This window comes from Cervus canadensis, chromosome 8 (assembly GCF_019320065.1).
Source record: "Cervus canadensis isolate Bull #8, Minnesota chromosome 8, ASM1932006v1, whole genome shotgun sequence".
NCBI lineage: Eukaryota > Metazoa > Chordata > Mammalia > Artiodactyla > Cervidae > Cervus > Cervus canadensis.
In genome coordinates, this window is record NC_057393.1 from 56,095,269 (window position 1) to 56,107,588 (window position 12,320).

The 12,320-nt window shown below is 40.2% G+C and overlaps 2 protein-coding genes across 9 annotated transcripts in view; both read right to left on the reverse strand.

Annotated features, from left to right (window-relative positions):
• Positions 1 to 7,036, reverse strand: part of ZFAND4 (zinc finger AN1-type containing 4) — a 55,445-nt gene extending 48,409 nt beyond the window's left edge. For 3 of the 5 annotated variants that reach the window (XR_006270841.1, XM_043476315.1, XM_043476312.1), the window contains exons 1-2: positions 6,610 to 7,024; positions 1,058 to 1,358 (exon numbers count right to left, since the gene is read on the reverse strand). Coding sequence is in view for 3 of the 5 variants with exons in the window: in XM_043476315.1 (XP_043332250.1) it covers positions 1,058 to 1,241 (184 nt within the window). In the remaining 2 variants the exon portion in view is untranslated. Of the gene's footprint in view, positions 1 to 1,057; positions 1,359 to 6,609 lie in introns of all 5 variants that reach the window. The other 2 variants (XM_043476313.1, XM_043476316.1) reach the window with 2 other exon arrangements.
• A 3,120-nt stretch (positions 7,037 to 10,156) lies between these two features.
• The window catches only part of LOC122446306 (WASH complex subunit 2-like), a 45,803-nt gene continuing 43,639 nt past the window's right edge, over positions 10,157 to 12,320 (reverse strand). For all 4 annotated transcript variants that reach the window (XM_043476320.1, XM_043476318.1, XM_043476319.1 and 1 more), the window contains 2 exons: positions 11,276 to 11,453; positions 10,157 to 10,486 (listed from right to left, as the gene is read on the reverse strand). In XM_043476320.1, the coding sequence (XP_043332255.1) occupies positions 10,347 to 10,486; positions 11,276 to 11,453 (318 nt within the window). In that variant the 3' untranslated portion in view covers positions 10,157 to 10,346. The remainder of the gene's footprint in view (positions 10,487 to 11,275; positions 11,454 to 12,320) is intronic.

Consider the following 12,320-nt stretch of genomic DNA (forward strand, 5'->3'; position numbering starts at 1 on the left):
GTTTCCTTGGATGAGTCTCTAATCTTCCCTAAGCCCAAATTTACTCTTCTGACATTAGGATAACTAAACAGGATTCCCTCTAGAGTGCTTTAGCTGCACAGAGATTATGCATGAAAGCAAGAAAATAATGCAGAGATTATTTACAACACAAGAGGTTTTTTTTTTTTTTAAATCCTCCTGCTCCTAAAAAGTTACCAGTACAACATCATATAAATAAAAAAGCAGAACAAAGTCAAAAATGAACTATTATTCAGAAGCTCAAATACCAAGATCCTTGACTTTACAAAGATAAAAAATCCCAATCTTCCTCATCCTTCTTTAATTCTGAACTTAAACTGGGCTGGAGGGCAATGCTAGTTTCTGCCTTAAATTATAAGCTAGTTCTAGCTGGCTCAAAATGCAAAGACCCATTTAGTGTTACATAGAACAATTTTCTAGTCTTTACTGTATTTTAACAACTGTAAAAGGCAAAAAAAAAAAAAAACCACTTCTTTCAGAAATCTGCCAAAGAAAAAGACTAATTTTTAACACGAAGTAACTCATAACACTTTTCACAAATACACCAGTCAAAAAAAGAGATATTATACAACATTCAGTATCCCTCTATACTGAGGAAACTTCAAATCTATGTAAATGTACACCAAAAACTCTCCACAGAAAATCTCCACATTAAAAAAAAAAGGTATTTGCAAAACACTGTAAAAAAGTAAAAAGAGTCAGTAAATCATTACTGTAAGGCAGTTATGGCAGAATCTGCACATCTTCATAACCTGCTGAAAAACCATTTTAAAATATTGTTTCACACATTAACATAATGCCAGGGATTTGCTTCAAAAGAATCTGGTAGAAAGGGAAGAGTGGGGGAAATGCAGGAATGAAAACAAGACAGTTCATGATAACTGCTGAGGCTGAATAGGGGGTATATAAGGATTCATTATCCAATTCTAATTCATGTATGTTTGACATTTCTCCACAAGAAAAGCTAAAAAGGTATGATATAATTTTGAAGAACAAATTTAATCCTCATATCCTAAAAATTAAAAAAAAAGACTAGTACCTTCCAATCTTTGAATTTTCGCTTTCACTGAAATAATAGCTTCAAAGGGTGAAACTCTCAGCTCAAAACAAGTTCCAGTCAGTGTTTCAATGAAGAGCTCCATGGTATCATAAAAAGGAAGTCTGTAGTAAAGTGGTCCCACGTTATCTTCATTGAAGAATGGAGGATCTTTTCTGTTATCCATTACTTTGACTTTTCTAATTCCTCTGGAATATGCTGTAGGCAACTGTATTCCAGTTCTAGCCAAATCAGCTTTGAACACTGGTTATATATATGGTTGCTCATGTTTTGAGTTTTATACCTAAAAAACAAGAATAATTTTTTTAACAAACCCATGTGAAAGTCTCATTCCCCCACAAAGATTCTCTGAACAACTCTGGCCTATATCAATCTTCCAGACAGCCCAGAATTCATTTTAGTGCTTACTATGTCTACTCCTAAACTATTCACGACTGTCTTTGAAAGCAATGTCTACCAGTTAGAATGTGAGATTATTAAGAATAGGTATATTTGCTATACTTTATCTTACTAGAGCTCAGCAGTTACCTATGTATACTGCATGCTGAACAATTATGTCTTCTTGTTAATGATATTTAAACCAATGACTTCAACACGTAGGTATATATTTGCAAGACCTTGAATGTTATGCACATCCTTTCCTGAAATACACAAGTTACATTTATAACCCATATAAAGCATACTGTTGTAACCATTGTACATGTGAATCACACTGAACGGGTAAAACCTCCAAGTGGGAGAAGAATATCTGGAAGACGAGGTGAACAGAATGGGAACATGAGGGCAGTGCAAGAATCAAGAAGAAAAACGAAGGATGTATTTTTTACTATTTTTTTTTGCCAAAGTATATATCACTGAACTCACTGCAATTTTCATTAACAATGTAAGGGAGCACTTATATTTTAAAACGTGTGGTTTAATTAATAACCTATATCTCCATTCTATAGACATGATTTTCACAGGCATCTGAAATCCAGATACTAGACAGACACCTGAAATCCAACACATCCAAACCTAACCATCTTTTCTACAAACCTCCTTCTTGTCCTAGTCTCCATCTTGGTAAAGAGTACCACTATTAACCTAGTCACTCAAGCCAGAAATCTAAGAATCATTTTAGATTTTTTTTCACAATCCTCAAGGTATCCAGATGTGACCAATTCTAACAGGACAACTTAACATTTCTATAATACATGACCCTCTCCAACCTCACTGATTAGGACTTAGTTCAGGCCATAATTAGCTCTTAATGGAGAAATTTTGATAGGCGAGCTATGATCTTTGACTCCTGCCCTTCATTCTTCTGATCCATTCTCTATAATGTCAGTTATCTTTAAAAAAAAAAAAAAGGGAAGTTTAATAAAAATTGGATTAAGGCATCATATCACATAGTTCAGAAATTATTTTATTCTTAATTATATTTAAGCAGGGGAAAAGGCCACACAAAATTTTTAAATCACTTAATATTTGACTTTAGAATGCACTGCAGTGAAATCACTCATTCAGACTAAATGAGGAAAATGAACCTAAGACAGCCTAAAGCCTGAATTTGATTTCCGTTTAAATAAACTATTTTCAGAGCAGTTTTAGGTTCACAGCAAGATAAAGCATAAAGTATAGAGTTCCCAGAAAGTACAGTCTCCAAGTACAGAGGAGAGTGAAAAAGCTGTTTTGAAACTCAAGATTCAAAAAACTAAGATCATGGCATCCAGTCCCGTAACTTTATGGTAAACAGAAAGGGATAAAGTGTAAACAGTGACAGATTTTATTTTCTTGGGCTCCAAGATCACTGCAGATGGTGACCACAGTCATGAAATTAAAACACGCTTGCTCCTTGGAAGCAAAGTTATGACAAACCTAGACAGCACATTAAAAAGCAGAGACATCACTTTACCAACAAAAGTCTGTATAGTCAAAGCAATGGTTTTTCCAGTAGTCATGTACAGGTGTGAGAGCTGGACGAGACAGAAAGCTGAGCTCCAAAGAACTGATGCTTTCAAACTGTGGTGCTACAGAAGACTCTTGAGAGTCCCTTGGACTTCAAGGAGATCAAACCAGTCAATACTAAAGCAAATCAACCCTGAATTTCCATTGCGAGGACTGCTGCTGAAGCTGAAGCTCCGATACTTTGGTCACCTGATGAGAAAAGCCAACTCCCTAGAAAAGACCCAGATGCTGGGAAAGATTGAAGGCAAGAGGAGAAGCGGGCGGCAGAGGACGCGACAGTTACATAGCATTGCAAACTCAATGGGCATGAATTTGAGGAAACTCCGGGAGGCAGTAAAGGACAGGAAAGCCTGGAGTGCTGGAGTCGGTTGGTTGCAGAGTCAGACACGACTTAGCAACCGAACAACAGTTTCCATACACCCTTTGCCCGCACACACACACAGCCTCTCACTACCAACAACTTACATGAGAGTAGTGTATTTGTTACAATCGATGAACACATAGACACAGCAGCATCACTCAAAGCCCACAGTTCACATTAGGGTTCACTCTTGGTACTGCAAATTCTACTGATTGTAGTAACATCATTATAGTAACACATAGAACAGCTTCACTGCCCTAAAAATCCTTTGTGGTTTGTCTCTTTATCCTTCTCTCCCTTCATTCCCTGGCAACCACTGATCTACTGATCTTTTTACCATCCCCACAGTTTTGCCTTTTTCTAAATGTCATACAGTTGGAATCATACAGTATGTAGCCTTTTCAGACTGGCTTCCTTCATTTAGTGATTTGCATTTAAGTTTCCTCTATGTTTTTTCATGGGTTGATACAGCCCATTTCTTTAGAGCACTGAAAAATATTCTGCTGCCTAAATGTATCGAAGTTTATTTATCCATTCACCTCTTGGTTGATGCCAGGTTTCGTCAATTGTAGATAAAGCTGCTATAAACATCCATGTGCACATTTTTGTATGGACTTAAGACTTACTGGGGTAAATACCAATGAGTATAACTGCTAGGTCTTATGGTAAATATATGTTTAGTTTTTAAGAAACTGACAAATTGTCTTCCAAAGTGGCTGTTCTATACTGTCTTCCCACCAGCAATGAATAATAGCTCCTACTGCTCTACTTCCTCATGAACATTTGATGTCAGTGATCTGGATTCTGACCATTCTAACAGGCATGTAATGGTATCTCACTGCTTTCATTTGCATGCCTCTGATCACATGCAATGTAGAGCACGGTTATCTTTTTAAAATGTAGAACTGATCACGTTATTCCTTAGCTCAAGGCCCCACAATGGCTTCCCACTGTCTACAGATTTGACTCCTTAGAAAGGCTCCCAAGCCCTACTTCATTTATACACATACCTCATCCCATCCTGCAATACCTGGCATTCTCTCCGCTAATCATTTGCACCTGCAGCTTCAGAATACATTGGTCTCTATATGTTGCTCCTGTTTTCCTCTCCTCACTGCCATCCCCACACCTGGCCACTTGACAAGCACCTATGACCTTTCAAGACTCAACTCAAATAGTAGCTAGTCCACAAAGCCTTTTATGGTTACTCCCCTTCACACTCTGACCTCCATAATACACTGCACCCATTACAATCAGTTTCATTTTTAAGATGGCTTTTTTACTCTACTTAACTGTAAGCTACTTGAGGGATTTACCACCCCATCACCTAACACAGTATTTTGTACATACTGGTGCACATTAAAAGGTTGTTCAATGAGAGAGTAAATAAATTTTCACCCTCTCAACTGATTTTTAGAGCAAAACTATAATACAGGGCTTCCCTTGTGGCTCAGCTGGTAAAGAATCCACCTGCAATGCAGGAGACCCTGGTTCAATCCCTGGGTTGGGAAGATTCTCTGGAGAAGGGATAGGCTACCCACTCCAGTATTCTGGCTCATATTTAATATAATGAAGTATATTTAATATAATTAATTAATTAAATACAATTAATTATATGTTATTATATAATTATATTAATATAATTAATTTCCCTATAATTAGGGAACCTGAATTGCATTGTGCATATACTGCAAAAGGTCCTGAAGATGTGATGGAAGAAAAGCTTTTGCTGGCAGCACAGCTGCTTCAAGTGCTGTTATACTATTAAAATAATGACTAATAAAAATAATAACACAAAGTATTGTGCTAATACTACTGCTAGCGATAGTGGTAAAAGACCATTACTTTCACATAAAAGCCAAATAAATGGCTGTATTGCTCAGGCTGTGTTTCTGATTTCCTTAATACATTCACAGGCCTGTAAAAATAATGAATGTATAAAATGAACCCCTAACCCCTTTTTCCATCTCACTGAAATGACAGCTTTTGGATTCAAAATACAGTTTTGGATAGAATGTGGATTCTTTAGAACATCTTATCATACTGTATCAAATAAGAACATACTACAGAATTATCAATGTCTGTACCCTCAAAGCAAAGAGCACTTCTATCTACAATTGTAAGAGATCTAGTAACAGAGGTCAGGGGTCAGGAATATTAAATTGAGCACTAGAAAAATAAAGCCATGGGTGACCAGTGCCTGCCCAAGGAATTCAGAGACAAGACATAAAAAGCATTTCTTTCACCACAGTAGTCTTCCACAGCAATACCCTGAATATAACAAACAAGGGGTAACATAAAGACAAATTTGGAAACCCTTCATCTACAATGAGAATGGATACAGTAATTATGGTAACTTAGAAGAGCATTACTGGTACTAGAACACTACCACAAATTTGGGTCCTAATCATGAAGTAATTTTCAAAATCCAAAAAGAAGCAAGATTGGTAATCAAATTCGAAACTGAAATGTATGCCTCTAAGAAATAATTACACCTTTCCTCAGCAATAGAAATCACTGCATCAGGACACTTTCTGAAAGTTGTGGGTGAATATGCTTGACTGAGCTTATTATGGAACCTTAAGATGTCGGAAAATGAGGGGCAATGAAGAATCAAAAACAGGATGGAACATGATACAAGGACAGCTTAAAAAAGAAAAAAACAGAAGAGGAAAAACGAAGAATGCAGGGGGAAAAAATTACTTCCAGAATTTTTACCAATAATTAAAAAAAAACATGCCTAGCTATTAAGAGTAATGGCAGCAATCATTTCTTTTTTTTTTTAGCAATCATTTCTAAATCAATTTCCAAAACATTTCTCTCTTGTCTTCTGAAAAAGTTCTTAAAATACCACCACCACAGATGTAAGGGAAATGAAAGACAGGTAATGCAGGACCTATGCTGAATAACTAATTTCAGTAACTCAAAATCAGCTTTATCCTCTCTGTTCTAAAGAGTATTAGTCACATAAAAGCAGTTCTTTTAAACTCTTCTCCCAACATGAAGAGATCCAGCATATTACGCAGCCCTTCAATATACCAACTTTTAATTAACTGTTTTTACTAATGTCTGGAAATATCCTAAGTTTTAAATATAAGCTTCAGAATTACATTCACCGCATCACCCATCTGTACCCTAAGCTCTGAAATCAATTTTCTAGCGGGATTGGGAAATTCTTCGGAGCCAAAGCCTTCAAAGTATTGACATTTGAAGAGGACGGAGTCACCTGCGCAGCCCGTGTTCCTCCAAGATAAACTCCGGCTACCCACACGCACTGGCCCGATCAGGACCGCAGAGGTCAGGCTCCGCGTCAGAATCGGCGACTCGAAGGGCAGCACCTGTCCGGCGGGGCGGGCACCCCGCGTCACGCTCGCGGGGGGACGTAAAGTGGAGACAGTCTCCTCCACCAAAGCAGCGCACCGCGCCGGTCTCGGGGCAGCGGCGGCGGAGGGGGCGCAGCCAGGCCAGCGACAACAGCGCGGCCCCGCTCAGCGGCCCGCGACCCTGGGCGCCCTCCCCATCCAGCCCGCTCGCCCTCACCGGCTCTCTTCCACTCGCTCGCCCGCCCGCAGGCCTTTAGGGAGGCGCGGCCCCACGAGCGACGCAGCTGTAGGTACAGACGAGCAACGCTCCGCCGCCGCCGCGACCCCGCCCCTTTGTGACACCACGTACCAATCGCTCGCCGACGCTCGCGTCGCCCTCCAATCAGTGGGGTCGGGGGCGGGACCTGACCGCCGGATGCCGGCGGTTGCTTGGAAGCCCAGGCTTCCTTCGTGTTCGGTGGTGGTTGTCGGTTAGGAGAGGCCCGGATGTTAATCCTTTATTACTAACAGTGGCCGCCTGACTAGGGCTAAAGCTGGAGGCAGGAGACCAGTCGCACAGCCTTCTGGGAACAATAGGGTTGGCCTCTGGCCGGACAAGGGTGTGGACAGCACCTTTACCGACACCAACCTAAGGCGCTCTTAGAGGTGCCTGACTTGCTGAAGCCACAGTCCCAGTCGATGGTCTTCCAAGAACCTGTGCACTTCTAGTGCGGCCCAGGAGGCATGCCTTGAACGGATCCTTCTCCACGCACTTCACTGTCCCCTAATGTTTCTAGTCCTGCCTACCTTATCTGAAACATGGGGCCATTGCCATGCCTGGTTGAAAGCAAGGGGGAAAGAAAACAAGTTCTGTAGGTCTTATCCATTTATTCCTCATCCAACCTACTGAGAATTGTGTAGAGTTGAAACTGAGTGGGTACTTTGGGTTCTTAAACTGTAGTGTTGGGTATGCCAGCCAACTTCTGTTTTCGAATTCTCAAGCTGTTGAGCTCAGTGTACACCATAACAGACAACACAAGCCTTTCAGCCTGACATGAGCCTCCATTGCTTCTTTTTCTCATTTCCCAGAGGTGTTCTAAATCCAACCCTTATGGTTTTCCAACTCTCTTAGCCTATTGTTTTACTAGGTGGATTAGTTAGCTGACAAAGTAATCTCCCTCTCCCAGAAGCTTTTACTCATCCTCATCTTGTGACTCAGAGGAACCAGTCTAAAATGAACTGCAGTATCTAATCTTTTGTCACCCGTCCTTTCTCATTCTCTGAGACCCTACCCACCAACTTATCTCAATTCAGAAAACTGAGAATACACTAAAGTTTATGAGGAGGTACTGGGCTTTCACACATCTTCAAGCTGTCTCACCAATGATTCCCTCTTAAATTCTAATATTGAGTAGATTGGAGCTCCTTGAGAAACAAGATAAGATTATTATCTTTGTGTACAGCCCATAATGGAGTCAATGTTACTAAATTAAACCTTACCTTCCAAACCTGCCTCCTCTCTCAGTCAGGAGAACTGAAAGAACAAGCTATAGAGTCAGGCGAATGAGTTGATGTCAATGTATGGCAATAACCACCACAATATTGTAATTAGCCTCCAATTAAAAAAAAAAAAAAAGCCTTGGGTTCCAACACTGGAAGCCAGTTCATTCATTATCATCATCATCTACCAAGTTTCAAGTGCCAGATAGTTAATGAGGATCTTTGCATATTCTCCCATAACAATCCTGCAAGGTTGGTACTGAGGCCCCTACTTGACAAAGAAGGAAATAACTAAGGTAAAACAAGTTGCCTACACTCAAAACAGTTCCAAGTGGCAGATTTAAATCTAGGTCTCAACACAAAAATCCAAACTTGTTCCACTACGCTGCTTCCAGATTTCACCTCATCTGTGAAATGAGGGCAATATCTATCTGGTAGTTATGGAGACTGAATGTGTGTGTGTGCATGCTCAGCCAGGTCCGACTCTTTGCAACCCCATCGACTGTAGCCCCCCAGGCTCCTCTGTACCTGGAATTTTCCAAGCAAGAATACTGGAACAGGTTGCTATTTCCTCCTCCAGGGGATCTTCCCAACCCAGGGATCAAACCCACATCTCTTGCGTCTCCTGCACTGGCAGATCCATTCTTTACCACTTGAAAATAGCAGGAATAGTGCCAACTATTGAATCAGTAAGTGTTTAGTTCCCTCTCCCTTTCAAGCATTTCAAAATAGCAATTTGCATATTTTCTAACTCTGTTGTCTCTTGAATTCCCTGGAATCAGTCCTAATGGTGGGTCAGCAGATTTTATCATTCCAAAAGAAACACATGTTTAACAAATGCTTCCTGAGTGAGGAAGATCCCACATTGGGCTCTGACTCAAGAGCATACAAGTAACTCTGAATACAAATAACCTAAGGGACAGAAGGAAGATGCATTAAATGGGTAGGGAAAAGGAACAGGAAACTAGTATGAACCGTCTGGGTCATTCTCTCAGCAGAGCAGGACAAACAGCTGATCTGTGACAGCTATACAAAATCTCTTGAGAATAAGCAATTCTCAATTCAATTTTAAAGTATCCAAGAAAGAAGAAAGAAGTTAGTGGCTTCTGAATGGGTGAAGCCAACTGGGTCTGCTTACAAGATTGCACCATGTTTACGGACTGAATACTCATAAGCGAGAGAGCACCGCACAGGAAAATAGACTAGAAGTGAGAGCCATCCACAGTGGACAACAGTTATAGATTATTCCCATCAATGTGGAGTTCTATGGAACAGTGGTGCTCTAGAAGCTGACATTCCCATCCTCAGCATTTCTCCCTACCATTATTTGGGTTCATTCTGCCTCTTTCAAAAAATAATGCAAAGCTCCAAGGAGTGGAAATGGATGCATTACGACAAGGGTCAGCAAATTGTTTCTGTAAAGGGCCAAAAAGGAAACATCTTAAACTCTGTGGGCCATCCAGTCTCTGATACAACTGTAAACTCTGGCATTTACCTACTAAGGGTGAAAACAGCCATCAGTTCAGTCACTCAGTTGCGTCTGACTCTTTGCGACCCCACGGACTGCAGCATGCCAGGACTCCCTGTCCATCACCAACTCCCAGAGAAATGAATGGGTATGACTGCCTTCAAGTAAAACTCTATTTACAAAAATAAATAAATAAACTATAGAGGACTGTAGTTTGTCAACTCACTGTAGTGGACCTGTAAGGTATCTTCAAAATTTAGTGGAATGCTCTCCTAGCATAAAGACACATGAAGTATATAATCTCTCATCCTCTTCTTCTATCTAGTGCCCAGGCTGTAAGTTAGGGCTCCCATACATTTAGGGAAGACTTCTGGTCATGTCAGGCATTTGCTTCCTCTGGGAGTCACCACCCACCATGAAAGGCAAAAATAGGTTTCTTCTCTAACAGACCCTAAACCATGGCCCTACCAAGGCTAATCAAAATATGGTTTTTAAAAAAATAGTAACACTGTGAAACATTTATTTTTGTTTGCAGAATTAAGCATGATTTTAAAACCAGTACAGAAAAATACTAAGTATGTTGGGTAAGAGGTGAGCAAGTTGTTTCAGTATTTGTTTTCTATAATTCAGTTAAGGAGCACAGAAGACAGCATCATTAACTCAAGGATGTAGTTGAAAGATACCCTGTACACTCTACTGGCCTCCAAAAGCATTCAAAGGATCATCAAATATGTTGGAAACCTTCTGTCCAGATCTTGATTCAGTCACTGTCTGTGAAGATCGACTTTTTGATTTGGTTGTCTTAGTCTGGATACCAGAGGAGAAGATATCATCTTTAAAAATGGGGGGAAAAAAAAAAGTGTCACAGAATAGGCAAGAAAATGAGTGCTTTTAAGACATATCTACACAAACCAGCAAAGACTCAAGTCTGATAATAGCATGGGATACCAAAAACCACTAAGAGGAAGCTAAGCCTCTTAAGACTCCAGTCCTAACTCTGCTACTAACCAAGTCTTCTGATCACATACAAGTTATAGTTTCTATCTGAGTATAATTTTCTCAGTTACAAAGCCATGTGTGCACAGGCAGGAGAGGAAAAGCAGAAGGATGAGTTAATTTTAAATCTAGCCCATGACTTTACCATCTGTGACATTATACTTATTTCTACTCTACATTCTTTTCCCTTTGGATTCTAAAAGGAAAAGGCACTAAAAATAAGCAAAGGAAAATTCCAATCTCAGTCTTTCAGAATAAATACATCAATTTGCAGGATCTCAATGCCAAAAATGTAGTCTTTAGCCTACTTTAGATGACTGGCAGGGGGCACACTAAGATAAAAGTTAAATTAGACTTCACAGTCAAGGCTAATTCACTTGTCTAGGCTCTTCACTGCTATGATATGTATTAAATTTCTTGACATCCATCATAACAAAACATTGTTTCACCAAAATGACTAGTCGATTTATTTATCCACCTTCAGTCTATCTCAGGAATATAGAGCAGGTCAAAGGAAACCAACTGGGGAACGTCTTCCAGGAAAGAGTCAAGACAAAGACAGCAAGAGAAATATCAAGTCACTGAACGGTGATGACTCTCTGTCATGTACAGAAAGCCAAACTTACCTGTATCATCGTCAAATATAGACTTAGCTTCCACTTTCTTTTTGGACTTTTCTTTTGGTTTTACAGTTAGGTCAGCAAAGATATCAATGTTATCATCAAACAAGTTGGAGTCAAATGTTCTTTCCTTCTCTCTTGTTTTTTGTGAGGGTTTAATTGCTTCTGTAGCAAATATATCATCCTTGTAAGCCAAAAAACAACCAAAACAATTTTTAATCAAGGTTTTTTTTTTTCTTTACTATATACATTCATTTCGACAAATTGCAGAAATGCCAACTGCCACGGTGTTCTGTAACAGCCATGTGAGCTGCTCCTCTGTCTGGAGTGTCCTACTCCAAATCTCTGCCTGGCAAAGTCCTTCTCATTCTTCCAGGTCCCAGCTAAAACACAAGCTCTACAGAGAGCCCTTCTCTACCAGTCCTACCGGAAGAACCACCTCCCACACCAATCCCCCACTCTGCCCCACTGCCCCTGGGTTGTTTCCAGGCACTTAACATTACCTGGAAACGTTACTTGTACGCTGCCCTGTCTTGATCCAGTTCCCCTCCCTGAGAGCTCTGGAGGGCAGAGCATGGGTCCTGGTTCACCTCATGTACCCAGTATCCAGATGCTCAATAAACATCTGCTTAAAGACATCCAGTATCCAGATGCTCAATAAACATCTGCCTAATGACATCCAGTATCCAGATGCTCAGTAAACATCTCCTGAAGAGTATCACTCAAGGCCTTACTGTCTGCATTAAATCATCAGCTCCTGCCATGGCCTGTTTCCCCAAGAACCAGAGATTAAACATCCAAGCTGTAGAGATACCACTTTATGTATGCTGACTGCAGCAACATCCATATAAAAATGATAAAAATCAAGACTTGTGTCAATGGTAATGGCCAAGAACAAAACAGAAAATCACTTCCGAATAAGTTTCAGAGTTATTTAATAAGAGAAAGAAAGTGAAAGTCGCTCAGTCATGTCAGAGTCTTTGCGACCCCATGGACTATACAGTCCATGGACTTCTTCAGGCCAGAATACTGGAGTGGGTAGCTGTTTCCT